General features: G+C 47.3%; 5 protein-coding genes across 5 annotated transcripts; 3 read left to right on the top strand and 2 right to left on the bottom strand.

Annotated features, from left to right (window-relative positions):
* Nucleotides 1-5,062: 5,062 nt before the first annotated feature.
* PtA15_4A396 (uncharacterized protein) lies at nt 5,063-6,908 on the top strand (the record flags this gene model as incomplete). Its single annotated transcript, XM_053168275.1, has 8 exons — nt 5,063-5,233; nt 5,359-5,469; nt 5,547-5,573; nt 5,657-5,726; nt 5,800-5,865; nt 5,947-6,413; nt 6,530-6,633; nt 6,737-6,908. 8 exons carry the CDS (start codon nt 5,063-5,065, stop codon nt 6,906-6,908), a joined length of 1,188 nt encoding a protein of 395 aa, XP_053019501.1.
* Nucleotides 6,909-9,949: 3,041 nt separating this feature from the next.
* PtA15_4A395 (uncharacterized protein) lies at nt 9,950-11,363 on the bottom strand (the record flags this gene model as incomplete). Its single annotated transcript, XM_053168274.1, has 6 exons — nt 9,950-10,162; nt 10,283-10,420; nt 10,534-10,646; nt 10,722-10,906; nt 11,038-11,188; nt 11,261-11,363. 6 exons carry the CDS (start codon nt 11,361-11,363, stop codon nt 9,950-9,952), a joined length of 903 nt encoding a protein of 300 aa, XP_053019500.1.
* An 8,857-nt stretch (nt 11,364-20,220) lies between these two features.
* Nucleotides 20,221-21,702, bottom strand: PtA15_4A394 (uncharacterized protein; the record flags this gene model as incomplete). Its single annotated transcript, XM_053168273.1, has 6 exons — nt 20,221-20,422; nt 20,508-20,644; nt 20,807-20,885; nt 20,964-21,064; nt 21,170-21,316; nt 21,457-21,702. 6 exons carry the CDS (start codon nt 21,700-21,702, stop codon nt 20,221-20,223), a joined length of 912 nt encoding a protein of 303 aa, XP_053019499.1.
* Nucleotides 21,703-22,052: 350 nt separating this feature from the next.
* On the top strand, nt 22,053-23,448 carry PtA15_4A393 (uncharacterized protein; the record flags this gene model as incomplete). Its single annotated transcript, XM_053168272.1, has 7 exons — nt 22,053-22,085; nt 22,195-22,256; nt 22,346-22,491; nt 22,626-22,697; nt 22,795-22,851; nt 22,941-23,011; nt 23,077-23,448. The coding sequence occupies 7 exons, from the start codon at nt 22,053-22,055 to the stop codon at nt 23,446-23,448; spliced, it is 813 nt and encodes a 270-aa protein (XP_053019498.1).
* Nucleotides 23,449-24,043: 595 nt separating this feature from the next.
* Nucleotides 24,044-25,363, top strand: PtA15_4A392 (uncharacterized protein; the record flags this gene model as incomplete). The annotated part of the gene is made up of 2 exons (XM_053168271.1): nt 24,044-24,176; nt 24,270-25,363. The coding sequence occupies 2 exons, from the start codon at nt 24,044-24,046 to the stop codon at nt 25,361-25,363; spliced, it is 1,227 nt and encodes a 408-aa protein (XP_053019497.1).
* Between the last annotated feature and the right edge of the window lie 565 nt (nt 25,364-25,928).

Here is a 25,928-nt window from a genome sequence, read left to right as displayed (position 1 = left end):
CCTCTCATCACTGCATCCTCTCAACCCTGCCCCCCTCCGGCCGATTTCCTTGATCCCCTTCGTCAAGACACCTTGGCGGCAACCTCTTTCCTTCACCCTGATGCTGACTCATTTTCTTTTTTACAGTTAAATTGCCACGTCGCGAAAGCTGTCACGCTAAGTCTTCTCAATTCCTCCTCTTCTTTTGATTTCCTCCTCATCCAAGAACCCTGGGTTAACCCGATTGATCTTTGCCCCCCGCAGCATTTGGCTTGGCGCTCGTTTGTAGCTTATGAGCATACTCCGACATGCTGGCGGGAGCGGCATAAGGCTGTTATTTACGTTCGGCGATCAGTTCCATCAGAGGCCATTAGGCTACTGGAGGGTGGATCACAGAACATGATTGGACTGGAAGTGACCCAATCCGGGAAAGTTTTCCGACTTCTTAATATTTATAATCCCCCGTCTTCATTCTCCTCAGTAGGGGAACTGCAAAATTGGCTGACATTGCACTACTCCAGGCAACACGCGACAATCATTGCGATGGATGCAAATCTGCACCATCGGCACTGGAACCCCCCTGGAATTCGGAAGGTCGAACCGGAAGCAAGGCACCTGCTAAGTTATCTTTCAGCTTTTGGTTTTCGTTTGGCTTCACCTAAACATGTACCAACCTTCTTTTCGACAAAAGGAAGGGGATCAACAATCGATCTGACCTGGGCTAATTTCTTAGGCGCGAAGCTGGTCAGAGCAGTGTCAGTCTCGAGCGAGAATTTTGGTTCGGATCATCAGGCCCTCCACGCTCTCCTCTCGGTCAAAAAGCCCACCCCGCCTTTTCGTTGGTGCCCCCCCAGATGGGCGGAACTTGATGGCAATAAACTTAAATCTATATCTGCTAAGTTATCTGCTTTGAACCCCCCAGCAAGTGATGTGCCGGATGGGCAGGCCGAACAGCTGACGACCTTCCTCAAATCTGTGCAGGAGACGTTGGGTAGACGAGTACGAGCCGACAGGACCAAGACCAAAACTTGGTGGTGCAGTAAGACGCTGGACCCCGTCTTGCGTACCCGGAACAGCGCCCGAAGGTGGATGCTCATAGCTAAGTCGCCCGAGTCCATTGAATGTTACCGTCAATGGAACAACTACTTCCTTTCCCTCGTGAACTCCCTTAAACAACGCAGTTGGTGGAGGTTACTGGAGGACCCTTCAGAGGGCGACCTCTATTGGGTCCTCCGTTTCTCCGCAAAGTCGGCAGGAGGAGAAGTCCTCCCACTCAAAGGCCCAGGAGGCTCGGTTGTTCATGAGAAATCACAACAGGCTAAGTTACTTTTTGATGGCACTTCAGTTTCACAAGTACCCATAGACATCTCGGATACTCAGTTTGATTTATCTTGCAGGTTCGTTAGCTACCCCCCAGTGACTACGAAGGAGGTTCTATCGGCGATCCGGCGAATCAGACCCAAGAAGGCTCCGGGAATAGATGGATTGGCGAATGAGCTTCTTAAGTCCCTTTCTGAACCCCTATCAGTAAAGCTGGCCGATTTGTACAATGACATTCTAATCAAGAGCAAATATCCGCGTTCCTGGAAGATTGCGGTCACCGCCATCATCCGGAAGCAGGGGAAGCCCGACTATACAAACCCCGCAGCTTATCGTCCGATTGCGCTACTGGGTTCCATGAGCAAGCTATTCGAGCTTATCCTGGCCAGAAGACTCACGGCATGGGCTGAAGGTGCAGGCGTGTTGGCCGATGGACATTTTGGTGGCAGAAAGGGATCTGGCACAGAAGACACTTTATTTGCTTTGGAACATTGGGTTAAGAATAAGTGGAGGGAGGGAAAGGTGGTTGCCGCACTATTTCTTGACGTGAAGTCGGCGTACCCCTCTGTCCACCCCTCCAGACTCATCCACTACCTTTTCCAGCTGAGATGCCCGACTTACCTTGTGCTGATCATCGCAGACTTCTTGAAAGACAGGTCGACAACAATCAGACTCGATGACTTTGTGTCCGAAGCGTTCCCTATTGAAATTGGCCTCCCCCAAGGATCTCCCCTCTCGGTAATCCTGTATATTCTATACAACAACTCCTTGCTGAACAAAACATTCTCTAATTCTTCAGACACAGTGTCAATAGGCTACGTGGACGATGTTGTCCATCTTGTCGCGGCAAACACGGCGGATTCAGCAAGGGCGTCGTTGTTTGAGGAGGGTCACCGCTCCCTGAAGTGGGGCGTGACCCATGGTGCAATTTTTGATCAGGCCAAGGCCCAGTTTCTTTGGTTAACCAAGAAAAAGATAGCTGCTGATGTTTTGTTCCCTTTTGGCAGTCAGACCCTCAAACCGGCAAGCGAGGTGAAGTGGCTAGGAGTTTGGCTCGATAGCAAACTCCTGTTCAATCGGAATTTCAAGGCCTTGGAGGAAAAGGCCCAAAGAACAATAAACCAGCTGAGGATCTTTGGCAACTCTCGCTGGGGCACTAAAGAAGCGGACAGGGTTAAGCTGATTCGATGTGTTCTCTTCCCTAGGATTTTGTATGGGGCTTCTCTCTGGGCGACCATTCCTAACAAAGGCAAGGTTACAGCATTGGCACACAAGATCAACCGACTAGCGGGTATCTTCACCCTTGGTGTTTTCAAGTCAACCTCAAACAAATTCATTCAAGATCGATCGGCTGTACCGGACTTCGCTAATGAAATTTCAAAGACCTGTTTTGCCTTCTTTTTCAGGAAATGCATTACACTGAAAGCAAACAACATTGTGCGCTCCTTTGTTTTACGTAGCAGATCCGATCCTGCGACACGCCTTGCAGACTCGGCAAGAGTGGGTCTGGCGTCTGACTTGGTGGAAGAGGCGATGGGGATGGACCCGGAGATGGTCCATCTTTACTTTGATTTCGGCTCCTTGGTTCCGAGAACGCTGGAATTCATGAATCTGGAAGCTTCCAAGGAGGAAGCAATTACCGCGGTTAAGTCCCTTGTTTCAATGTATCAGTTTGACCCAACAAGATTGCTAGTTTTCAGTGACGGGTCGTTCCACCCTGAGAAGGGAGGTGCGGGGGCGGCTGTTTGCCCGGCCAAAAATGCATTTAGCTCATTTGCATTAGGAGGCAACAGGCTTGTGTCTAACCACGAAAGCGAGGTGGCAGGTGTCCTGGCGGCTCTGGGATTGGCTAAAATGATCGTGGATTCATCGGTCCTTCACCTATTGATCTTCGTGGACAACCAAGGTGTACTCATAAGAACCGGCGACTTGGGAGCTCCTAAACCAGGTCAATGGCTTTTTGAGCAAATACGGTTGGCATTGTCAGAGCTGCCAGGGCATTTGAAAATCACTTTTGTGTGGTGCCCCGGTCACAGGGACATCTTGGGTAACGAACTCGCGGATGAACTTGCTAAGGATGCATTGGAGTCCCCCTCCACACAGAATCTAGCCGTCAAGGGAAATTTCAAAAAAGTGCATCGGACTGCAACAGCAGGCCTCTCTCCCAAACCCGCAGTCTCGTCGGGTCTACATATTGCCATTAGTTCTTTGATAAATCAGTTGGCTTCTGGTCATAACGCACTGAAAAGCCATCTTTTTAAAATTTGCAGGTCATTCGATCCACTCTGCCCCAATTGTGGAGCAAGAGAAACAAGTTTCCACCTTATGAACTTCTGCCCGAGTGCTCGAGTTCAGAGGAGGGCATTGCGAAGGCACCTGCGGCTCTTACGAATCCGTTTCAGAGCGGATAGACTCGACTTGGTTCTTGGCAATCGAAGAGCTGAGGTGGCATTGGCAAAATTCCTCATCGACTCCAACCGATTCTCTGAACAACTCCCTCATTGATTCGACCTCCCTGGTTTCCCAGACACAACCCCCTCTCTTTCAATTCTCCTTTCCCCTTCTCTTCTGTTATCTCGTTTACATCAATATCCACCCCCACCTCTCATAACACTAGCAATCCTGTAGTTGTGTTTGTCATAAGTATTGTGTACGCCCCATGTCACGTAGATGTTACCTAGATTCATAGTGTGCAATGCCATAGGCCAAATTTCACTTAAAAAAAAAAAAAAAAAAAAAAAAAAAAAAAAAAAAGGCAACGCGACGGGCCAGGGACTAGCCAGCATCCGCCCCTGCAGGCTTCAAGGCAGGTATGAAGGGTTCATCGCATTTGCGCCAGTACAATTGACATGCATCGCCAACCGAATCCCCCTTTGCACTTCGGGAATTCCAGGCTTACAGAGCGCCGAGATAGGAGGCGCAGCCTGGCGCAGGTGGCTCCCCATCGCCCGTCGTCCGATCAGGTTCTGAGCTCATGTTTCCTTGTTCACAGCCCCCTGCAAGCGGGAATGGAAGCTGCGGGTGAACGTGGCTGGAGCCTGAGGGCAGCTTGCTGTTCTCGCTGTTTCCAATGCTTGTCCCAGGCAATACGCACGCGGGCTGTGTCGAGACATTCGCGCCCTCAAGGAGGGTGCCATACAGAGTCATGGCCTTGCCCTGTGGTCAGTTACTTCATGGTAACATATTTATCAGCTTGAGACTATCAAATCGGCACTCAAAGCTGACATTCAATCAAGTATGTAGGCCCTGATCAGAAGAATTCAATACCTCGTTTGTTGGATTCGTTCGGTCCTTGGTGAGGATTAGCACTGGATGGATCATGCACACAAACTGTACAACACATTGATTATTTTGACATGAAGCCAGTCCTCTGTCAGCGGACCCATCGCGTGATGACAGGTGACGACCGGCCTGCGGTTTATCCCGAGGCGTGTCAGGACGTGTCCCCAGCAACCTTGAGAAAATGGAGGAAAAGAGTACATATGTAGATGGAACTCTCTGGAGCGTGGAGCCACTCGGACAACGTGCGTCTTGTAATTGTTACCCTCCGGGACCGACCCTACCTACGTCATTAGAAATTCAAATCGCCAGTGCCCCCTGCCCCGTCCTTATAAAGCATTCGCCCAAGTATTTATTACTGCACCACCACACCCTCCGAGACACATTCTTCCACGCTCAGAAAGATATATCAACCTCCTTTCCAAAACTCCACAATCTAGTAACAACGCACAAAAACAAATCTAACCAAGAAAGCCCACACAAAATGAACCAAGCCCCAATCGACCCGGTCTTCAGCTCAATCAACAAAGCGTTGTATGACCCCAAGCAAGTCCTAGACTCGCCCGAGTTCGAAATTTTGAATGATCCTGCTAAAGTGCAAGAGTACTCCGAATCAAAGAAGAACATTGCTTGTTGCTACAATGACAAACAACAGGCTAGTCTTTCTTAATCCTATCTCTGTTTTGTGCCTTTTGCTTTTGCTTTTTCTCTTGATCTTTCTTGCTATCAATATTTGCATGTTTTACTAAGTTTGGTTCCATTTGGGCTCCCGCGGAACAGATCCTCATGGTAAAGAAGCCGATGCCTCAACTCCACCCAGGTCAGGTCCTATTGCACATTCGTGCAACTGGCATCTGCGGTAGTGACGTGCACTTTTGGAAGCATTCTAGAGTAGGTTTTCAGGGCGCACAACAACGTCGAACATTTTGGATTCCGTGCCTCTAACATAAGCAATACGTTTTTCTCAGATAGGGGAGCAGGTGGTGAAGCATGTGGTACGTACGTTCTCATTTCTTCAGGTACAACCAAGATATTGATCCCCTTTGCCATTATTGCCCTTCAAACCACGGTTTTTCAGTGCGGAGCAGGTCACGAATCGGCCGGTGAAGTTATAGCCGTTGGCGAGGGAGTCACCAACGTTCAAGTTGGTTAGTATCTCCCGCGTTCTCATCATCGCTTTTTTTGACCATCAGTGCTGAGTGTTCATCTTTCTAATCACAGGTGATCGAGTCGCCGTTGAAGCCGGTGTGCCATGTTCTAAACCCACCTGTGAGATGTGTCGAACGGGTAAGCACAACAGAGTTCTCGCAATCATCGAACTCTAATGACATGTCAATCAACTGATTGCGGGCTCTTCTTCACTCTCAGGTCGGTATAACGCTTGTCCAGACGTAGTGTTTTTCTCTACACCTCCTTACCATGGCTTGTTGACCCGGTTCCATGCGCATCCCGCTTGTTGGGTTCACAAACTACCCCCGAACGTGACCTACGAGGAAGGTGCCTTGCTTGAACCCTTGGTCGTTGCTCTCGCAGGCATCGAGCGGGCTGGCGTGCAACTGGGAGATCCGGTCTTGATCACGGGTACCGGTCCCATTGGATTGGTCACCCTGCTCGCAGCTCATGCTGCCGGGGCCAGTCCCATTGCAATCACTGGTAGGACCGAAAGCCGACTTGACATTGCCAAAAAGTTAGTGCCCTCTGTCCACACAGTACACATCAAGCCGGGACAATCCGAACGAGAGCTCGCCGCGCGAGTTGAAGCTGCTCTGGGACAGAAGCCCCGAGTGGCACTTGAGTGCACCGGATATCAGTCTTCGGTCAGGTCTGCGATCTTCGTAAGTTTTCCCTAGACTCAAGGTTTATCTCGATTACTTTTTTTGTTTGATTGGTTGGCTTAATGTCCTGTGTATTCTATCTCGCCATTTCACCTGTGATAAAACGACTCTTCCAGAGCGTGAAGTTTGGGGGGAAAGTGTTTGTGATCGGTTGCGGTGAGGACGAACAAATGTTCCCCTTTGCTTATATGTGCGCCAACGAAATAGACCTACAATTCGAGTAAGTTCCATTGCAACGATATCCCCTGCTCTTCTTGGATACGACGACCGACGCACGACTAACCTTCGAAATTCTTCCATTTTGCCTACCTCTAACTCACAAGATTTCGATACGCCAATCAATATCCCAAAGCCATCTCTTTGGTCTCCAGAGGATTAATCAATGTGAAACCCTTGGTCACCCACAGACTTCCGTTAGAAAAAGCCATAGAAGCATTCCACACTACGGCGGATCCTGCATCTGGATCTATCAAGGTCCAAATTTTGGACCTGTAACTTTCTCACTGGTGACTTTATAAATCTGTAGTTACGGGAGGACTTGTCATGGGAATTTTTCTTGCCAATCGACCGTTTCGTCACGTCGAATGCATTTCGGGGGCTCCCCACATCAACGTGCTAGCTTCCATGCATGGCTCTTTCTTCCATCATGTCAGATTTCTTATCTTGTAAAACCTCCCCGCCGTCTATCTTTTTTTACGTAAACTGTGTACGGGCCAACGACTGCAATCAAAGGCTCGAGTCTCGTGTAGGAATCCCATATGATCAGTGTTGCATCTAGTTGTAATACCATGACGTATTTGTGATGTGGAACCTTTTGTTTCAATACTCGACCCTTTTCGTCATCTCAAATGTCTATATCTCGTCACCTATGGACTCCCGATCCCTACGCTGTAGAGGTGGGATTAGGTTGTGCATGCGAGGGCAGCTCTGTACTGTAGCTTACCGCCATTTGCTCTAGAATCCCGGATCCAATCCCGATCCCGGAATCCTTGTACATGTATTGTGCTTTTACTACATAATGCTTGGACTTTTCAAGAGAATTGGCACACAGCAGGCCACAGCATCCGTTTAATCCTCGAACTTAACACAAGTCCCTCCCTGTGCTCGCGGGGCGCGAGCACCCTCCCGCTTGCGGGAGGGACTTGTGCCTAATGTCCGATATTTGGCCTGAGGCTGCCCAGCCAAACATCTAAAAATTCCTTATATCCCCCATATCACCGTATACCCATTGGATTTCTTCACCGCCTCTGGCATCATTAGAATCAGATTTTCTTTCTACATATTCTGGTGTGTTTAACACAACACCTACCCCCATCCCTTGAAAAAAAAAATGTTGTAAAAGCATGGCTTGCGAGGCCTTGCAAGGCTGAAACCGTGAGAAAGTGTCTGTACTTGACCTGCAAATGGCCCGGCGGGTCTGTCACATTGCTCAGAAAATGCCCTTACAAGAATGGCTGCTGAGCGGCCAGTTCTTGATGAATTTACTTGAAAAAACATGTACAAGACAGCTGAGATCAAGGGCTAGACATGGCCAACTGGGATTTGGATTATGAGGTGATACCAAGTTGTAGGAGAGTTGTAAACACAAAATCACACATTTTCATTGAAAAAACCCGTCAGCCTCAGGCCAAATATGGGACATTAGTCCTAAGCCTCTCCTTCGGAGACGCTTTGCGCCTCCTCGGAGAGGCTTAGTTAAGCTTGTTTAATCCTTGGGTTTCTGCTACATATATGTACTAGGGTTGACAATTGGGCGGGTTCGGGCCGCCCACGGGCTAGCCCGGGCTGGGCCGGGCAAAAACATCAGATTTTGCTGTCCAACCCAAACCTGTGTCCGCAATGAGACGGACACGGGCTGTCCAGCGGCGCCTTGTCGGGCCAGATGGCCAGCGGGCCAAAGCAGGTGGCCCACGGGCCAGCTACAAGCACTCTCAAAAAAAGGTATTTTCAGAGGAGCCTAGGAGGAGAAATGGTTTTGTGCAATACCCAGTGCATTGGACTGGCTTCTGTCTGTGGTGTCATTCATGTATTGGAGGAAAGAAGCCTCATTGGCTTTTGTTTTTGGGCTCAATGGCGCCTGGACTTGTGGTTTGGATGTGGCAGAGACCAGAGAGTACATTGCAGATAAATTGAGGATGGCCTCCCTGAAGAAATGTGAGATTTTCTCAGAGTTCCTGTGACCAGGTCTTGTACATATTCCGGGATGGCACACTTATTTTGAACTTCTGGCCGGACCAGATGAGCAAGGTAAAGCCCACGGGCGCCCAACAGGCAGCCCGCGGCAACCCGCGCCGCTTAGCAACTTTAACAGGCCAGGCCAAAGCTCAATATTTTCACAAAAGCACTCTCTGCGCCGGGCTCAAACCCAGCCGGGTTTGGGAAGCCTGTTGGACGCCCGGCCCAATTGTCAACCTTAATATGTACACAGCTCTGGGGAGGATCAGTCTCACACTGTGATATTGAGGCACATGGTTGACTGGCGGCGTGAGCGTCCTGCTGCGGACAGACCTAGTTGGTGATAGATATAGACCTAAACAGATGTATATAGTTTTAACTACTTTCCGCCATGTTGTACCTTATTCATCTCTTCTTTATATCAATCATCAAATCATTCTTCCTTCATCCGGTTGTCCACAGGTATGCCTACAGTGTTTTCTCTCATCACTCTTCTTGTTCTCTTGTCTCACTGTGTTGTCTTTCATATCTCAGGTGTGCCTCCACCGCAGGTGATACACTGGGTTGCTAAATCAAATAGAGCACCCCAAACCCACCTTAGCAACACCACTGCAGGTGCCAAATCCTGGTCAAATTGTAAAATTTATCTCTTGGGAGCTATCCTTTTTGCAACTTTTGAACAAGGATAGCACCCCAGCTGCGTGCAACCCTTGCAAGTATCACACATGTTTCATGTGATACTTCCCCCAACAGCAAACCCAAACTACGCATTTTACAACTGCAAGCTGCCAGTTATGGCAACTTGTGGTGCAAAGCTGCCTAGTGGCTGCAGGTTGATAAAACTGCACCCCGGTCACCAAACTCAAAGATTTGGCAACACAGTTTAGCACCTGCGGTGGAGATGCTCCAACAAATGGGGTGAGTAAAATTATACACATTTTTCAAAATGCCTTAGAAGTAAAAACTGAGCTGAACTGAGTATACTCAGCTAACAAAAAAATAATTCCTGAAACCCAGCCAAAACCATCATTGCACCATTTGCAGATTTTTCTTTCTTTGGCAGAGTATACTCAGTTTAGCTCAGTTTTTACTTCTGAGGCATTTACAAAAAATGCTTATCATTTTACCCACCCCATTTATCAATTCACTCTTAGGCAAAGTTGTGATTTTTTTAGTGCTACGTAGTGGTAACACCCTTGCAGCTGAGATGAAAAAATCACTACTATGGAGGAAGTGTTGAGCTGGGTTGATCCAATACTTGTGTTAAACCAAAATGCAACAGGGCTTGAGGAAGAATGATGTTGGTGTCTCATGGACATGCAGTAATGATATGTTCATGGAAGATATATTGTTTAGAGACATTACTTTACTCCTTTAAAACAAGGAGTCCATGTAACTGAACCTTTATCATCTTGGTTCAGGCTATCTAACTCTTTCATGTCGTGATCCTCCAACTCAAAATCAAATACATCGGCATTTTCCTTGATATGTTGCGCACTGCTTGATCTTGGTAGCGGCACGAAGCCCTTCTGAAGTGACCATCGTAACAGGACTTGGGCTGGGGTCTTACGTACCTGTTCAAGGATGTTAACACAGATCACGTCATTTTGTCTCAATTCTGTTCACCATCTCCCATGAACCAATGATGTATGTACAATGCCAGCCGCAATATCATATTGGTACTTCGCACTTACTTTCTGTGCAATTTTTACCAATGTCTCATCTGACATGTATTTACCTTTGGCAAGTGGACAATATGCTTGGAGCACGATCCCTTTGGACCGGCAGTATTCGACGATGGATGTTTGTTGGCACCAAGGATGAAGCTCAAGCTGAAAAAAAAAGCAGGCAAGGCCGGTACTGTCAGCTAGATGAAGCATCATTTGGTAAATAGTAATGTGTGATATATCAGTCAAAAGATGTATAGTAGATGGATACGACACACTTGATTGACCACGGGTGTTGGTCCCACATCAGCCGCTTCCAAACCTTTCAGGTGATCAACACTAAAATTCGAAACACCAATGGATTTGACTTTCCCAATTACCTGGGCTTCGGCTAAGGATTGATTTCAAAAAATAAAGGCTCATGAGGCTCAAATAACTACAATCAAGTGTGGGGGCGAATTTTCACCTAAGGCGCGATACGCTTCGTGACGTGCCACCGGTCCACTGAGCGGGTCGTGCAGGAGAGCTAAATCCCAATAACCTGGTTTGGGAGCAGTAACCGAATTTAGCAAGGCTTTCTTGCAATTTTCGTAGCCATGTTCGTTTTGCCTGATTTTGGTTGTCAGAAACATGATGCCGCGATCCTCTCCGCTAAGAGATGAGGCAGGCAGATCAGACAAATCCACAGTTCCTCTACCTGTTGTATCAATGCGACTTTTGAGGGGCGGATGGTACTGATAAACTGATCGATTGGTACTCTGCCATAAAGGTCGATGACTCACCTTTTCTGAACCGCATTGGAAACGTCAGCTTCAGTTCCATAGACACGTGCTGAGTCTAGGTGGCGATAACCAATCTTGATGGCTTGGCTGCATACTTCCTCGGCTTCGTCTAATTTACAAGTTCCAAACCCCAGAATTGGCATGCGGTGACCTAAGAGTCTAACGTAAGAATGACTATGACTTGATGCTCGACTAGTCAGTCTGACAACATTTCAAGCCTCACCAGAATTCAGCGTGACCCGACTCTCGATTGTGAGTGGAGCTTCAAATTTTAAGCGTGGACTGGGCCCAGAGCTCCATGAAGAGTCTTGAGCTGGATCCGCCATGCTGTAATGTGAAATACGTGGCCAGCGCAAAAGGGTTAGGTAGAAAATGCGACTTGGGCTGTTCCTGCTGTGGGAGAGGCATAGACGACTCACATGTCTCTTGCAAGACCTGAAAACCTGTGACGACGTCCAATTGGGGGCTGAAAGGCATTCACGCCGCGGGCGGCATAGATGGAAATACCAATATGAAGACAACATCATTCTCTTGAATCACTTTTCTGCCGCGAACCACAAAAAACCCCACCTCACGCGTCGACTTTCCGATAACTCACCCCCCCCCCCCCCCCTCAGCATCAGAAAAGCTCTCTCCTTCCCCCCCCTTCCCCTGGGCAGCTCATGCTCCCCACTCACCGCCCCCCCGAACCCAATCGGCCGCTCCCCGCGTCAAACACGGACGACGCTGCCATGATGGATGATCTGGAGTTACGGCTCCCCCCCCGCCCGGCCACCAGTCCCCCCGCCTCTAGCCTCCACATTCTGCTCACCAAGGCGCTTAGCGAACGAGACGCAAATGGCGCGGTTCTCCTGGATGCCAGATTCGTGGACTTGCTTTTGGAGCTCTCGGCGAACAACGAGAGATTAATCCGTCGTTTGGAAACTACTGTCGATCAACTCAACGCCAAGGTTGACCCGGTCATCAAACGCCTGACGGAAGTCGAAACCCTCCTGAAGTCGGGACCCATGCCGAACGCGTCCACCAAGTACTCTTTCGCGTCCGCCGCGTCCAGGGCCCCTGTCGGATCAATTCACGCGCCGCCGGCCATCCGCCCCCCATCTAACCCAACCATTGCCTCGTTGAAACCGAAAAGGGTGGTAATACACTCCAATCCGGCCAACACTTCCCTCAAAAACGAGCCCAGCGGGGCACTCGTCCAAAGGGCAAACGACGCGTTGCTCGGACTCGACGCCAAGGTAGACGGCGAGCTCGTTGCCATTCGCGGTGCTAGTGTGATGCCATCGGGAGACGTTTCTTTCTACACCAAGAACCGAGCCCACCAAAAATGGTTGATGGAGAACAAACATGTTTGGTCCAAGGTAGTGCATCCTGATCTTGAAGCCACTCCTAGTACTTTCTCAGTCATGACACACGGAATCCCGAAGTCTTTCGACATCTCGAAGTCCTCGAACTTGGCGCAGTTGGCGTCTGAAAATAACTTCCAAGCGTCCGATTTGGCGCGCGTCAGATGGATGGGTTCCAACAAACCATCAACCAAGAAGGCGGGCTCCCTAGTCCTCTCTTTTGTCAGCAAGGACCTTGCCTACACAATTGAGAAAGCAGGCATCTTCCTGAATTACGACTTTCACCGAACCGAACGCTTCAAGCCTCGCCCCCCGCAGTGCTTCAAGTGTTTGAGGATGGGTCATTTCGGCAAATGGTGCCGTGAATCAGCAAGATGCGCCAAATGCGGCAGCAACCACCAGACGAATGAATGCCCTGAAGGTCTTGGCAGTGTTAAATCTTGTGTGCTCTGCAAAGAAGGCCTCAAGAACAAAATCGAAGGAATCCGAGACGCCGACCACACTCCGTTCAACCCTGCCTGTCCATTCAAGAAGGCGTGGCTAGAGAAGAAACGCTTCCCCCTTCAATGATTAATACAACCTTAGGAACCCACGATCACAACCCTAACTCTCAACACTCGTCCATCCCTTCCACTCCTCAGCTTCTCTCCTCTGTGCCCAACGCGCTTGACATTTTTCGTCAAGAAGCTGCGTCCCCTACCCCCCCCAATCTCAACCTCGGTTCTCTCTCCTGTCTCCAACTCAACTGCCACGTCTCAAAATCGGTCACACTAAGTGTCCTAAATTCTTCCATTTCCTTTGATTTCCTTCTTTTACAGGAGCCTTGGATTAACCCTGTAGATTTACGCCCGCCAAGCCATTCGGCTTGGCGTGTTTTTGTAGCATTTGAGCACTCTCCGACCTGCTGGCGTGAGAGGCACAAGGCGGTAATTTACGTCCGACGGTTGATTCCCTCTGAGTCGCTAAGACTACTAGAGGGGGGTTCACAAACCCTAACCGGTATTGAAGTATCCCTGATTGGGAAAGTTTTTCGTTTACTCAATGTTTATAATCCTCCAGCTTCCTTCTCAGCCGTTGAGGAGCTCAAATGCTGGCTGACTTCCCATTACTCCCGGCAGCAGTTGACGATGATTTTCATGGACGCCAATTTGCACCACCGGCACTGGAACCCGCCGGGGGTTAGGAAGGTTGAGCCTGAGGCCAGAAATCTGCTAAGTTATCTCTCTTCTTTTGGCTTTCGGTTATCGTCACCGAAGCATGTTCCGACTTTCTACTCAATCAAAGGAAAAGGGTCAACTATTGACCTTGTTTGGGCAAATTTTTTGGGTTCCAGGCTCATTCAAACGGTAAAGGTCTTGGGCGAGAACCTCGGCTCAGATCACCAAGCGATCCACATCCAACTATCTGTCGGGCGCCCTTCGCCGGTCTTCCATTGGAGGGCCCCTCGCTGGCGGGATATAGACCACGCAAAAATCGATCCTCTAGCAGCTGAGTTATCATCCATTAACCTCCTTTCCGAGGGGTCCCCCGACTCCCAAGCCGAACAGTTAACTGGTTTCCTCAAATCTGCTCAGGAGAAGCTAGGCAAGAGAGTCCAATCGAACAAGGCCAGGGCAAAACCGTGGTGGTGCCGCGAGACCCTGGATCCAGTCTTGAAGACCCGTAACCAAGCCCGCAAATGGATGATTTTAGCTAAGTCTCCCGAGTCCATTGAGTGTTACAGAAAATGGAATAATTACTTTCTTTCTTTGGTCGACTCCTTGAAGCAACGCAGCTGGCGAAAGCTTCTGGAGGATCCGGGTGAAGGCAATCTCTACCGGGTTCTTAGGTTCTCCTCAAGGTCGGCTGGCGGGGAGGTTCTCCCCCTCAAAGGCCCGGACGGGACGATTGTTCACGACAAAAATGAACAAGCTGAGTTACTTTTCAAGGGGACTTCAATTACCTCTGTCCCGATAGATCTTTCAGACATTCAGTTGGACCTGTCTTGCAGGTTTGTTAGCTACCCACCGGTGACAGAGACCAAGGTGATGTCCGCCATAAGACGTATCAGCCCCAAGAAGGCTCCTGGTGTTGATGGTCTAGCCAATGAAATCCTTAAGTCCTTCTCCTTGCCCCTCTCTGGGAAGTTGACTACGCTGTATAACAATATACTAACCAGAAGTAAATTTCCGTTGGCCTGGAAGGTAGCGGTCACTGCCATCATCCGGAAGCACGGGAAACCCGACTACACAAGCCCGACCGCGTATCAACCGATTGCGTTGCTCAGTACCATGAGCAAGCTATTCGAACTCATCTTAGCGCGACGCCTCACTGCGTGGGCCGAGGAGTCGGGAGTGCTCGCTAACGGCCACTTCGGAAGCAGAAAAGGATCAGGCACGGAGGACGCGTTGTTTGCTCTTGAACACTGGGTTAAGGCTAAGTGGAGGGAGGGAAAGACGGTGGCGGCCTTATTTCTAGATGTGAAATCGGCCTACCCCTCTGTTCACCCAACCAGGCTTATTAATTATCTTTTTCAATTGAAATGCCCGACTTACCTGGTGCTGATCATAGCTGACTTTCTAAGGGACAGGTCGACGACTATCAGACTCGATGATTTTGTATCAGAGGCTTTTCCGATACAAATCGGTCTTCCACAGGGGTCCCCCCTATCTGTGATATTATACATTCTTTACAACAATACGTTACTGATAAAAGACTTTACGGTTTCTCAAGATTCTGTTTCTTTAGGCTATGTGGACGATGTAGTACACTTAGTTGCGGCCGAGTCGGCGGACGAAGCGAAGGAAGGGCTGAGGGCTGAGGGTCGCCGGTTCTTACGGTGGGGTGATACTCATGGGGCGATCTTCGACCAGGCCAAGGCCCAATTCCTTTGGCTAACCAAGAGAAAAGTTCCTGACGGTGCTTTTCCCTTTGGTGATCACCGTTTGACACCAGCATCCGAAGTCAAATGGCTAGGAGTCTGGATTGACAGCAAACTGCTTTTCAACAAGAACTTCAAAGCTCTTGAAGAAAAGACTCACAAGACGATTAATCAGCTAAGAATCTTCGGCAATTCGCGTTGGGGAACTAGGGAAACTGCTAGAGTTAAACTGATCCGTAGCGTTCTATTTCCCAGGATTTTATACGGCGCGGCTCTCTGGGCTACCGTCACCAACAAGGCGAAAACCGCGGCGCTGGCTTCCAAGGTTAACAGGATGGCTGGGATATTCTCCCTTGGAGTATTCAAGAATACCCCTATCAGCTTCATCCAGAGGAGATCTGCGGTCCCTGATTTCACGGCTGAAGTCTCCAGGACATGTTTCTCCTTTTTCTTTAGGAAATTGGTTGTGATCAAGGCTAACAACACCATCCGTTCCCTTATATTATCTAGCAGGGCTGATTCTGCGACTCGTTTCGCGGACTCAGCAAGTAACGGCCTTGCCTCCAGCTTGGTGGATGAGGCCATGGCTACTGATCCCGAGACAGTCAAGCTGTCGTTCGATTTCAAGACGGGCCCCTCTCGAGCCCTGGAATTCTGGAATCTGGACGCAACGAAGGAAACCGCGGTTAACTCGGTTAAGTCTTTCATCACTTCTCACTGTGGAGATCCGGGGAGTCTGGTCATTTTCAGCGATGGGTCTTTTCACCCGGAGAAGGGAGGAGCTGGAGCAGCAATATGCCCGGCCCTGAATAAATACAGCTCTTTCCGTTTAGGGGGCAACTTTCTGGTGTCAAATCATGAAAGTGAGGCAGTTTGTGTTCTCGCGGCCTTAGGATTAGCAAACACACTGCGCACGGCGGCCACTCGCCGTGTGGCGATATTAGTTGACAACCAGGGTGTCCTTAGGAGGATCAATGACCCCTCGGCCCCCAAACCTGGACAGCAACTTTTCTTGGATATTGATGAGGCATTGACAAGGCTGCCGGGTGACCTGGAGGTTATCTTTGTATGGTGTCCGGGCCACAGGGATATCCTTGGGAATTAATTGGCTGACGAGCTAGCAAAGGATGCACTGGAGTCCCCCTCAGCGCAACGCATTTCGGTCAAAAGCAATTTGAAGAAGGTTCAACGCACCGTTCTCGCTGGTCTTTCCCCGAAAAGACCTATCCCCTCGGATCTCCCCATTGCATTCAGCTCTTTGATTAATCAACTAGCTTCAGGTTATTGTACACTAAAAATTTTCCTCTTCCGAATACGCAGGTCTTTTGATCCTTTGTGCCCCAACTGTGGGGCCCGGGAAACTGTGATTCACTTCATGAACTTCTGCCCGGGGGTCAAAAGTCTTAGGGTGATGTTGCGGAAGCAGCTGCGATCTCTGCGGATCAGATTCAGGTCGGAACGCCTGGACCTCACGCTCTCAAACCGAAAGGCCGAAGTTGCTTTAGCAAAATTCCTCCAAGACTCAAGCCGTTTCATGAATCATTTCCCCAAATAACCCCTTTTCATCCACCTTGTTGTCGCCCTCAACTTTTCTTTTCTCCTTGTTCTTTCTCTATTGTCTTCCTCTTCTCCGATTACTGTTCTCAGCTCCTATCCTTGTCTAAAACACTAGCAGTCCTTGTAGTGGTGTTTGTTTAGTCATGTGTTTCATTTTTCACACAGTTGTCACTTAGATTCATAGTGTGCAATGCCATACGGCCAAATTACACTTAAAAATAAAATAAAAAAAATGAAATGATGAGTCGGGCAAACATCTCCACCGCGGGCCCTATTCGGGGCCCTACATGACCATATAGGGCCCCGGCCCGCGGGTCCCGAAACCACAGCCACCGCAGTTCCTGTGGCCCTGGGGCCCATGCACCACGTTGAATCCTAGCTTACCTAAGCCTCTCAAACGGAGGGTCCGGGGGACCCCGCCAGGAGGGCTCTCCGTAGGAGAGGCTCATGCATAATGTCTGAAAGCTGGCAGACAAGGGAAGGATTTTCAACCCTAAAAACACAAAAACAGAATTTAAAAATCAACAACACATGTACAGAGAAATCTGAGTAGGCAGTGTGAGATTTTCAGTCAGAGAAAAGGGGCTCAATGTGGTGAGAGTTTCAATCTTGAGGGGTCTTGAGATTGGACCAAGGAGCAAAGATGGGTCTGAGTAGTTTGTGCTCTGACTTGATGATTTGATTTCAAATACAAGCAGAGGAAATATGTAGTCACAACTAGAGAGCCCCCTTGCAAGATCCAAAGGGGGCCTAAGTGACAAAACAAACAAAACAGACATCTCACATGAGATGGAAGGAGAGATAGACACATGTTAAAGAAACATTAACATGTGGAAGGCATTGTAACTTAACAATGAAAAGAGAAAATACACATCACAATCTTGTGATGGAAAGCATCAATAAATAATTGATGGAAATAAATACCACATCACACATTGTGATGGAAGATGATAGATTAAAAAAAAAGGGGGGGTTAGGGCATCACTAATCAGTGATGGAAAAAGGAAGACTGTGAGCAAAGAAGATGAGCCAGAATTCTGACAGGCAGTTCTCTCAGCAGTACTGATGCGCACCCTTGCCCAAGTTTTTGGGCATAAACTCCAAAACTGATTGAAGGAACCTGTTTTGAAGGTCAAAGGAATCCTGAAGGATAATCCATTGCTCTGAAGATCCAATTTTGGATTTTCTGATAATATGCACAATTGAATATCCTATCTGCAACAATTGAATGGCTACAGGTGTAGGATCTGCACATATCTGCAGGCTTGTGAATCCAATATCCACAAGGCATGACAGTTGTAATTCCTTGGTTTACATTTCTTTGTGTTTTTGTATTTTTAAACAATTAGTACAAGGAAAACGGTTGGGATTGAGGAGATGAGACCAGCACCAGTTGAAAGCTGAGGTTCTGAAGTATATTTTGGCTCTGGGACAGGTCCGCAGGAGCTGAGGGGGAGGCTGGGTGATGCTAAGTATTTTTCCTCCAGCCATTCATGATTTCTTTCTCAGCCAAATTTTTGACTTTGTGCACAAGTCCCTCCCTGCGGGAGGGCCCACTTTGCGGCCAGCCTCAGCGAGCCTCCCACCAGGGGGGACTTGTGTCAAGTTATTGTTGAATCCGTGTGGCCGCCAGTTGGCTCGACCTCGCGCTATTCTGAGGTCGAGCACCGGTCGGGCATGACCTGATCTGCGCAATCCCACTGGCACTAGATGGCTGCCCGACATCAAAAATTGGCAGGGAAGTGGAAATTACATTGTTGGCCTGCCCGTCCTGCCACTTCAATCATTTACAATTCTCCCCCAAAGGAAAATGGCACCTTGGGGTGGGATGCAATTTTGAGCAATGTGGTGGCATAAAAACATGAGATATAAGGGGTGTGCGGCAGTCTTAATAGGAAACATATGTCTAATTGGATAGTTTTTTTTTACATGTCACAGCAGTCTAAAAACTTCAGGGAACTTTCAAATATGCATATTCTAAGTACCCTGAAATTTTTAGCAATGTTCTGGCTTTAGAACCTGAGATTTAAGGGATGTGCAGTAGTCATAATACCTACTAGTGCACACCCCATAGGACTCATTTTCTGATGCCAAAAAACTGCTGAAAGTTCAAGGGCACGGAGAATATGCATATTTGAAAGTTCCCTGAAGTTTTTAGACTGCTGTGACATGTAACAAAAAAACTATTCAATTAGACATATTTTTCCTATCAAGACTGCCGCACACCCCTGATATCTCATTTTTTTATACCACCCCATTGCTCAAAATTTCAGGGCACAGAGAAAATACAGAGTTTAAAAATCCCTGAAATTTTTAGACTGATTGAAACTGTCACAAAAACATTATTCAGCTAGCAAGAATTTTCCTACTAAGCCCGCCGCGCACTCCCTGAAAATCCTGAAAATTTCAGGGAATGCAAAATATTTACAATTATAAGTGCTCTGAAATTTTTGTGCGTCTGGGACATGTAACAAAAAAGTTATTCCTTGGTATGTACCCCAGAAAAGAGGGTATGCAAAAAATAATCAATTCATCAAAAAATAGTTTTTTTGAAGTTCTGATTGCATGATAATTATGTTCATCATTTTAGATGAATTTTGATATTATTTGTGTTGCGTAGAAATGAGTAGAAAAAAACCGGGTACGCACGCGGAAAAGGGGGTACGCAAAAACCGGGTACAGATGCGGAAAAATTGGGTACGTTTATTAACCCCCTAAGCTTATATGTGTTAAGAAGCCAAGTTGTTTAGCTGAAATCTGGTACCACAAACCTCCAAGCTTGACTTGAAACATACTTTCACCCTATCTTCATCCTTTTTTGGCTCAATTATAGATGATACCTGCCTTTTTTTAGGGAAATATGACAATTCAGGTGGGCCTTTTGTACGTGTTGTTGATCTGAAAGAGGCCCAGCCTGCAATTTGTAACAACCTCTTATGCACACACATGAGGGAAAAATTAGAAAAGTAAAAACAATGAACACCTTCATGAGCATGTGAATAATATAAATTGAACCCCAAAAAATCATCCCAATCAACAAACAGGTCAAATTGTGTTATGATGCAATTGTGGCCATGGCTGTTTTCTAATTGTGGATTTCTTATATTTGATACCCCCTAATGTGGATTTTCATGACACCTGATGAAGGTTTAATGGACTTGGTCCAGTTTCTCACAGGATGTCATGCAAAAAAAAAAAAACATTATAAGCTTGTAATATACCGCTGACAAATGGGACCTGGATCTTGGTGCAAGGTGTGTTATTCATGTTTATTTTTTCCAGCAACGCAGTATACGGTATTTTTTTCCTGGTAAGGATAAATGTGAAGAGGAGGTGCGACCCATTTAAAGAAGATCATGTTCAATAATCAAGAGAAAATTTGACCAAGCGTCGGAGTAGGAGGGCACCACATATACATGATCAAGGTGACAATACCGCAAAGTCGCCCAAACTGTCGATGACATACTCTGGCAAAATCTTTGCAGCGGTCTCGCTTATGTCAGCTCTAGTGACGACGCCTGTTAAGACCAAGAGGGTGGAAAGACCGCCGTTAATTCCGAAAGCGATATCTGTATCCAATCGATCACCAATCATACAGCTCCTAGATGGGTCAAGCTTATGTCTGTAGGGCGGTGCGGGAAGAAACGATGATTTAGTTAACTCTGCCGATAGAGTTTGACAATGTGGATTGCCCAATCAAGACTGACTTTTCTAGGATGCAATCCAGCATGGGTTGGTTGGGTTTACCCACGACAATCGGATCCTTTTTGCCCAGCATGGCGTATCTCAGTGGGGCTGAAATAGCGCCGGAGCCAGGAAAGAGTGAACCGTCAGTAGGAAAGGTCTAGATATTATCCATGCCAGCGTTGTTCGGGTAGCACATCAGAAAGTGTCAATAAATCAACGGTTGATTCATTTTTTGCTTGTGGTCGACATTGGTGTACATCGATAAGGGGTAGTGGATGGTGTCTTCCGTAGAAAGAAAATATACTAGTCGGTTACTTACGGAATCGTCGTTTGTCAAAATGAAATGGCAGTCCGGATTTTCATGCAAATACCGATGTGCCTTTGCAAGTTTTTTATAGCTAAATAGACGAAATGTGAATGAAGAGCGGAGTGATGAGGGGATGATGTATATGGGCAAAATCAGTTGGCTAGCTTACTTGATGTGCATGTCAAATCCACACATCACAGCACCCACTTCTCGATCAGTCTGAATGGAGGAAAAATCCATCAGGTCAATAAACTCGTTATCGGCTGGGTCCTAGAGGGAATCAATCCATGAGAATTCCATGACGCCAAGACCAAGCACGTGGTTCAGCAATTAGTTTCCTGAATGTTTTGCTCATGAAGATGTTTTTCAACTAACAGTGCCCCCACAAAATCTTAAGTTTTCGCTTGCCAATTCATCTTCAAGACCCTTCTCGCCGATTACGTATACTTTCTTATGGTCAGGAAATTTCAAGATCCGTTTGAGGTAAAGTGCAGTTGCATAAGCTGAGCCAAAGATTTCATCCTACAACCCATACACGATTTCATGTCAAGACGAACAAAAGAAAACAGATGTCAGTTTCCATGATTTCCAGTGTGGCAAATTGAGCATATCGAATGTATTCAAAACAGAGTGAATAGGAGAGAGGAAGCAACATGACAGACTAGGTCAGCTTGAATACCGAGTCGATCGAATTTAGCTTTAAACGCTTCCCGGCTCTTGGTTGCATTGTTGGTGACGAAGATCAGTTTCTTATTCGACTTTCGCAGGAGTTCCAAGGCTGTCCGAACACCTTTGATGAGCTCTTCTCCGTGCCAAATTACGCCATCACAGTCGAACAGGAAGTTATCGAATCGGTCGATAAAGCTTTTGAGGTCTTGGTGCGACTCGAGAGATTTGACCATCGACATTCCGATACTATGTATGTGGTCCGTGGCTCTCGGTCATGTGTGCTCTGCCAGCCGGGTGAATTAGTTTGAGGAGAGCAATCGGCACTCCAAAGTCAAAGCATCCGCACGGAGCTCACCACCTCAAGGCTTGGCCGCATTCAACCACCCTTATTTTGCTTTTCGATACACTCAAAACCAGAAGACATACAAAACGAACTGGGACAGGATAGGACACAACGACTGAGAGCAAAGAAGTACGGCCCAAGCATTTTCTCCTGTGTCTGTTTTTCTTGACTTGGTTTATCAATAGCTCACAACGCTGGAATGGTTTCTATTTTGCAGCCCACAGGAACCAACAATCATAAGAAGAAATGGAGTCTTCGCGTAACGCCTGGCTTATGAAAGTGAGCGTCAGTCGCTTTGATTTGTCCATTCAAATGGTGCCCACGGTTACCAATCTGAGATTTCGGCCACTTATAAATGTTTCTCTCGGAAGGCTGAACCCGAACCTAGGATCGTCAAAGGTATGATGACTTAAACCGTAAAATCGAAGAATCACGCGCTTTGTACGACAAGTGAACGCATAGAGGAGAATAAAACGATCCCCTTGCCTGATGCGTTTTACCTACTATTTTCTTGCTCCCGTTGCATGCACAATTAACAGGAAAGGATGTCGCATTTTCAGTTTAGTAATTTCTCCCCTGCTCAGCTCTTCAATTCCACCACTAAATTTTTCTTCGTTTGTGAATATGCACAATAAGATTGATGATCTTGAAAAGGTAGGAATCGAACACTGGGATGGCGTACGGAGTTGAGTATGAACGAAACAATGAGCCACTATATTTCCATTCGATGAAGAGATGATCATACGATTGTCGTGTTGAACTCGACTACCACTGTTTTTATCCATCATGCTCCAATTCATCCATGCGCTATTGCCTCAGATCACGAGGCTAAGAACTTGATGAAAGAAAAGATGAGAAAGGGGGACCGTGTTTTATTCTATCATTCCAATTGTGAGTTGTCTCCCGTATTCTAACCATTCGAAAATAGTTTCCGTGTAATCTTTAAGCTTTTCCTAAACTGGATCATCGTCCTCATTTTGTTTCGCAGGCAAAGTTCCCGGAATCGCTGGAATAGCTGAGATTGATAAAGAGGGATATCCGGATTGTCGGTTGAATGTTCATCTCATGCTGATATTGTCTGGTTTTCGTTGATCTTGAATTCTGACGCATTAGAATAATTAACCTGTCTTGCAGTCACTGCCTTCGATCCATCCCATCCATACCACGACCCAAAGTCAATGGAAAGTAAGCCGACTTGGTTCATGGTCAGTGTTTTCCATCATCATGAGACTGCACCTTCTCATTCAATTTAGTGATACACCATCTCTAGGTCGATGTCAAATTCGTTTCTCGTCTCCCAAACTTCGTCCCTCTCAAACTGCTACAGAATTTAATCAGCGGAAAAGTAAGCCTGCCCGATTATTTAACCACCGAAGACTTACAAGCCATCAAAGACATGCCGCTCTTAAATCGAGGCAGACTATCTGTACAGCCGGTACCTTTAGAAGCTTTTGAGGTGGTTAGAAACTTGGGCGTCAAGGGCGGATGGCTGTCTACAGAGAAAGTCAACTTAGCTAGCAAACCAACAAAGATTTCATCTGATCAATCCGATGGCACTAATTTGGACAACCCCCAATCTAATAAACGCAAGACGCAGTCCGGAACAACCCAACCTCGTCGAAGTAAACGCTCCAAGAATTGAAAACACGTGGAATCTTTTTATCCTTTTCAAGTGTATCATAAGTGTCATACCAGGATTATCCCGGATCTCAAGGCTTATTTCCCCACTGATGTGGCCTTGATATTCCTACACATCCTTACATCAGATCAACCAGCAGGCGCGTAGAAAGCATCCATCCATCCCAGAAAAGGTTTGATCTGCTTGAAGATTCCAAGTAGATTAGAATTCATCATGCATGAATGTTGCAATTGAGAAATTCGATCTCTAACACCACGTTGAGAGCAAGGCTAATCGTAATTGCATACTTAGCAGTATAAAAAGGCTTAGGAAGATTAGACGTGCAGCATACTGGGTTGCCTCGCAACACCGGAGATGCCCATATGTATAGCAATCCTCGAACTTGCCTCTTGTGTCCAACAGTCCAGGGTTTGTGGTACATGGATTCGGGGACCCTCGGGGACCGAGCCTCCGATCTCTCGCGTCAGTCAGCCCCGGTGACTGCGTGGGTGGATCGACCCAAGCCACCCCCGAGCTTAACCGCTCCCCCGAGGAGGGACTTGCGTTAAGTTTGATATCAGCCTTCGTCCACTCAAGAAACGATTCGACAGGTCAATCGATGTCTAGCAAAAGTCCCCAAGAAATCGAAAAAGAGCTCAACGTCGCACGCGGCATGGTGGAATCACTCAAAATCGACGCCGGACGACCAACACCACCGGCCCCAGGGTGGAAACAATTGGCAGATGCTCGAAGTAGGCAGAGAGATAATTCAATACATATTCATTTTATTGTTGATAATCGGCTGATTTTGGAACCCTTCTTGCTTTCTTTCTCGATCACATAAGTACTCTTCATCAAAGCATTGAAAGATGCTATATCACTACTTGAAAATGGCCCGGAAGGTCAAGCGTGGCAAGAGTTACTACTTCGCTTAGGAGCCCAGTCCCATGAGTATAGAGTCGAGCGGACACTCGTGCCTCGATTGCGTCAACACCTCGTCGAAGTCTCCGATATTTTCGTACCCGATCGACTATACGAGGTGCTATCTTCCAAAAACCCAGTCAAGCAGACCGATTTGATCAAGCTAGTCGCGAACGAGATGAACCGGCTAAAATCAAGCGTGACTGCACCCTGGAGCTCGAGTCAAGGCTCTGAAAACCTTACTTATCCCCTCGACCCATGGTACTTCCCCGACGTTCCCTGGGACGTTGATCAGATCCGAGACGAGATAATCAAGACATTCAGAGTATACATCAAAACCTTAAAATCCAAAGAGCCCCCGGCTGGCGAACTGAGACAACCGTCTATATGCGAAATGTTGGACTCAGTGGATCGGTTGCATGGGGACTTCGAAAATCCGTGTAAAGTGCTCAAAGCCAAATGGAAATACGTCACTCGAGAGATCGAAATTATGCACATGACTGTCGGTAACTGCTTAAAGCCCCGAGCGGCCTGTAAAGATACGAATCCAAAAGGTCGAGATGACGATGGGAACGTCCACCCTTGGCCTTCACTGGAAGACATGAGTAAAGCGGATATCAAAATCTTTCAAGCTTACATCCCGCTCCTGAAGGTCTGCCGACTCCTGTTGGTCAAATTGTGTAAGAATCCAAGTAGCGAACCCCTCTTGATTCACAAGATGAGTATGAGCAAATTGAAAGACTTTTACGCCCACACTGAGGAACTAGAAGAGGACCTTAGAAAGTATACGACGATGATCTTGGAGCGACTGACCACAAGAGCACTCGGACAATTAGATGCCTTCCTCAAGTTCTTCAATTACATCATCAAGACAATCGAGAGCCACTTAGCCACTCTTACTTCGCCTGACGATCGAGCTCATGTCGAAAAGTCTCGTCAATGGTGTCTGATGTGGAAAACTCAATACCGATTCGCCATTCGAAATTTCTCACCGAAACATAAAACAATAGCGTTATAAATTCGTTAAGGTATTTTTTACGACGATGATAATCAGTATGGTGACTGAACAAGAGATGGATGATTGTTGATCAATGATTGACTTAGGGCTCACCACGATAGGGCCCATGATGTAAATATGTATGCTGCAATATCCTACCAAGACATGTTTTTTAAACAACAGAAAAAATCAATACTCATTCTCTAACTTTTCTCAACTAGGCAGTACAGCATGTTTTTGTTTTGTTTCTCTTCTCAAATGAACATAGGCTATATGTAGGCTTAGCTTTTTGAATAACAGAAAGGTATTAACTGATTCAAGAGAGTGACCAAACCTAATCGTTTGCTGCAAGGTCAACTGAGTCTGAAGTCTTGTCCAGCATGCAAAAAGTGAGACTGGTTGTTGGCGCACAACATTGCATGCACAAAGCTTCATTTGGTTGGAGAAACCCTGGATGCTGGTTAGCCCCACGTCCCTCCGAGTGGGCTTGTTTGTTGCCCAGAACAAACGAAGACAAGCGTCGTTCGAAAAAATAATAGGATTGTGAGCTAGCGCGCGGATCGGATATCCGTGGACTAGCCGGATG

The sequence above is a fragment of the Puccinia triticina genome, chromosome 4A (assembly GCF_026914185.1).
Source record: "Puccinia triticina chromosome 4A, complete sequence".
Lineage (NCBI taxonomy): Eukaryota > Fungi > Basidiomycota > Pucciniomycetes > Pucciniales > Pucciniaceae > Puccinia > Puccinia triticina.
Note: the sequence above shows the minus strand (reverse complement) of the source record. Positions and strands in the feature narration are given on the sequence as shown.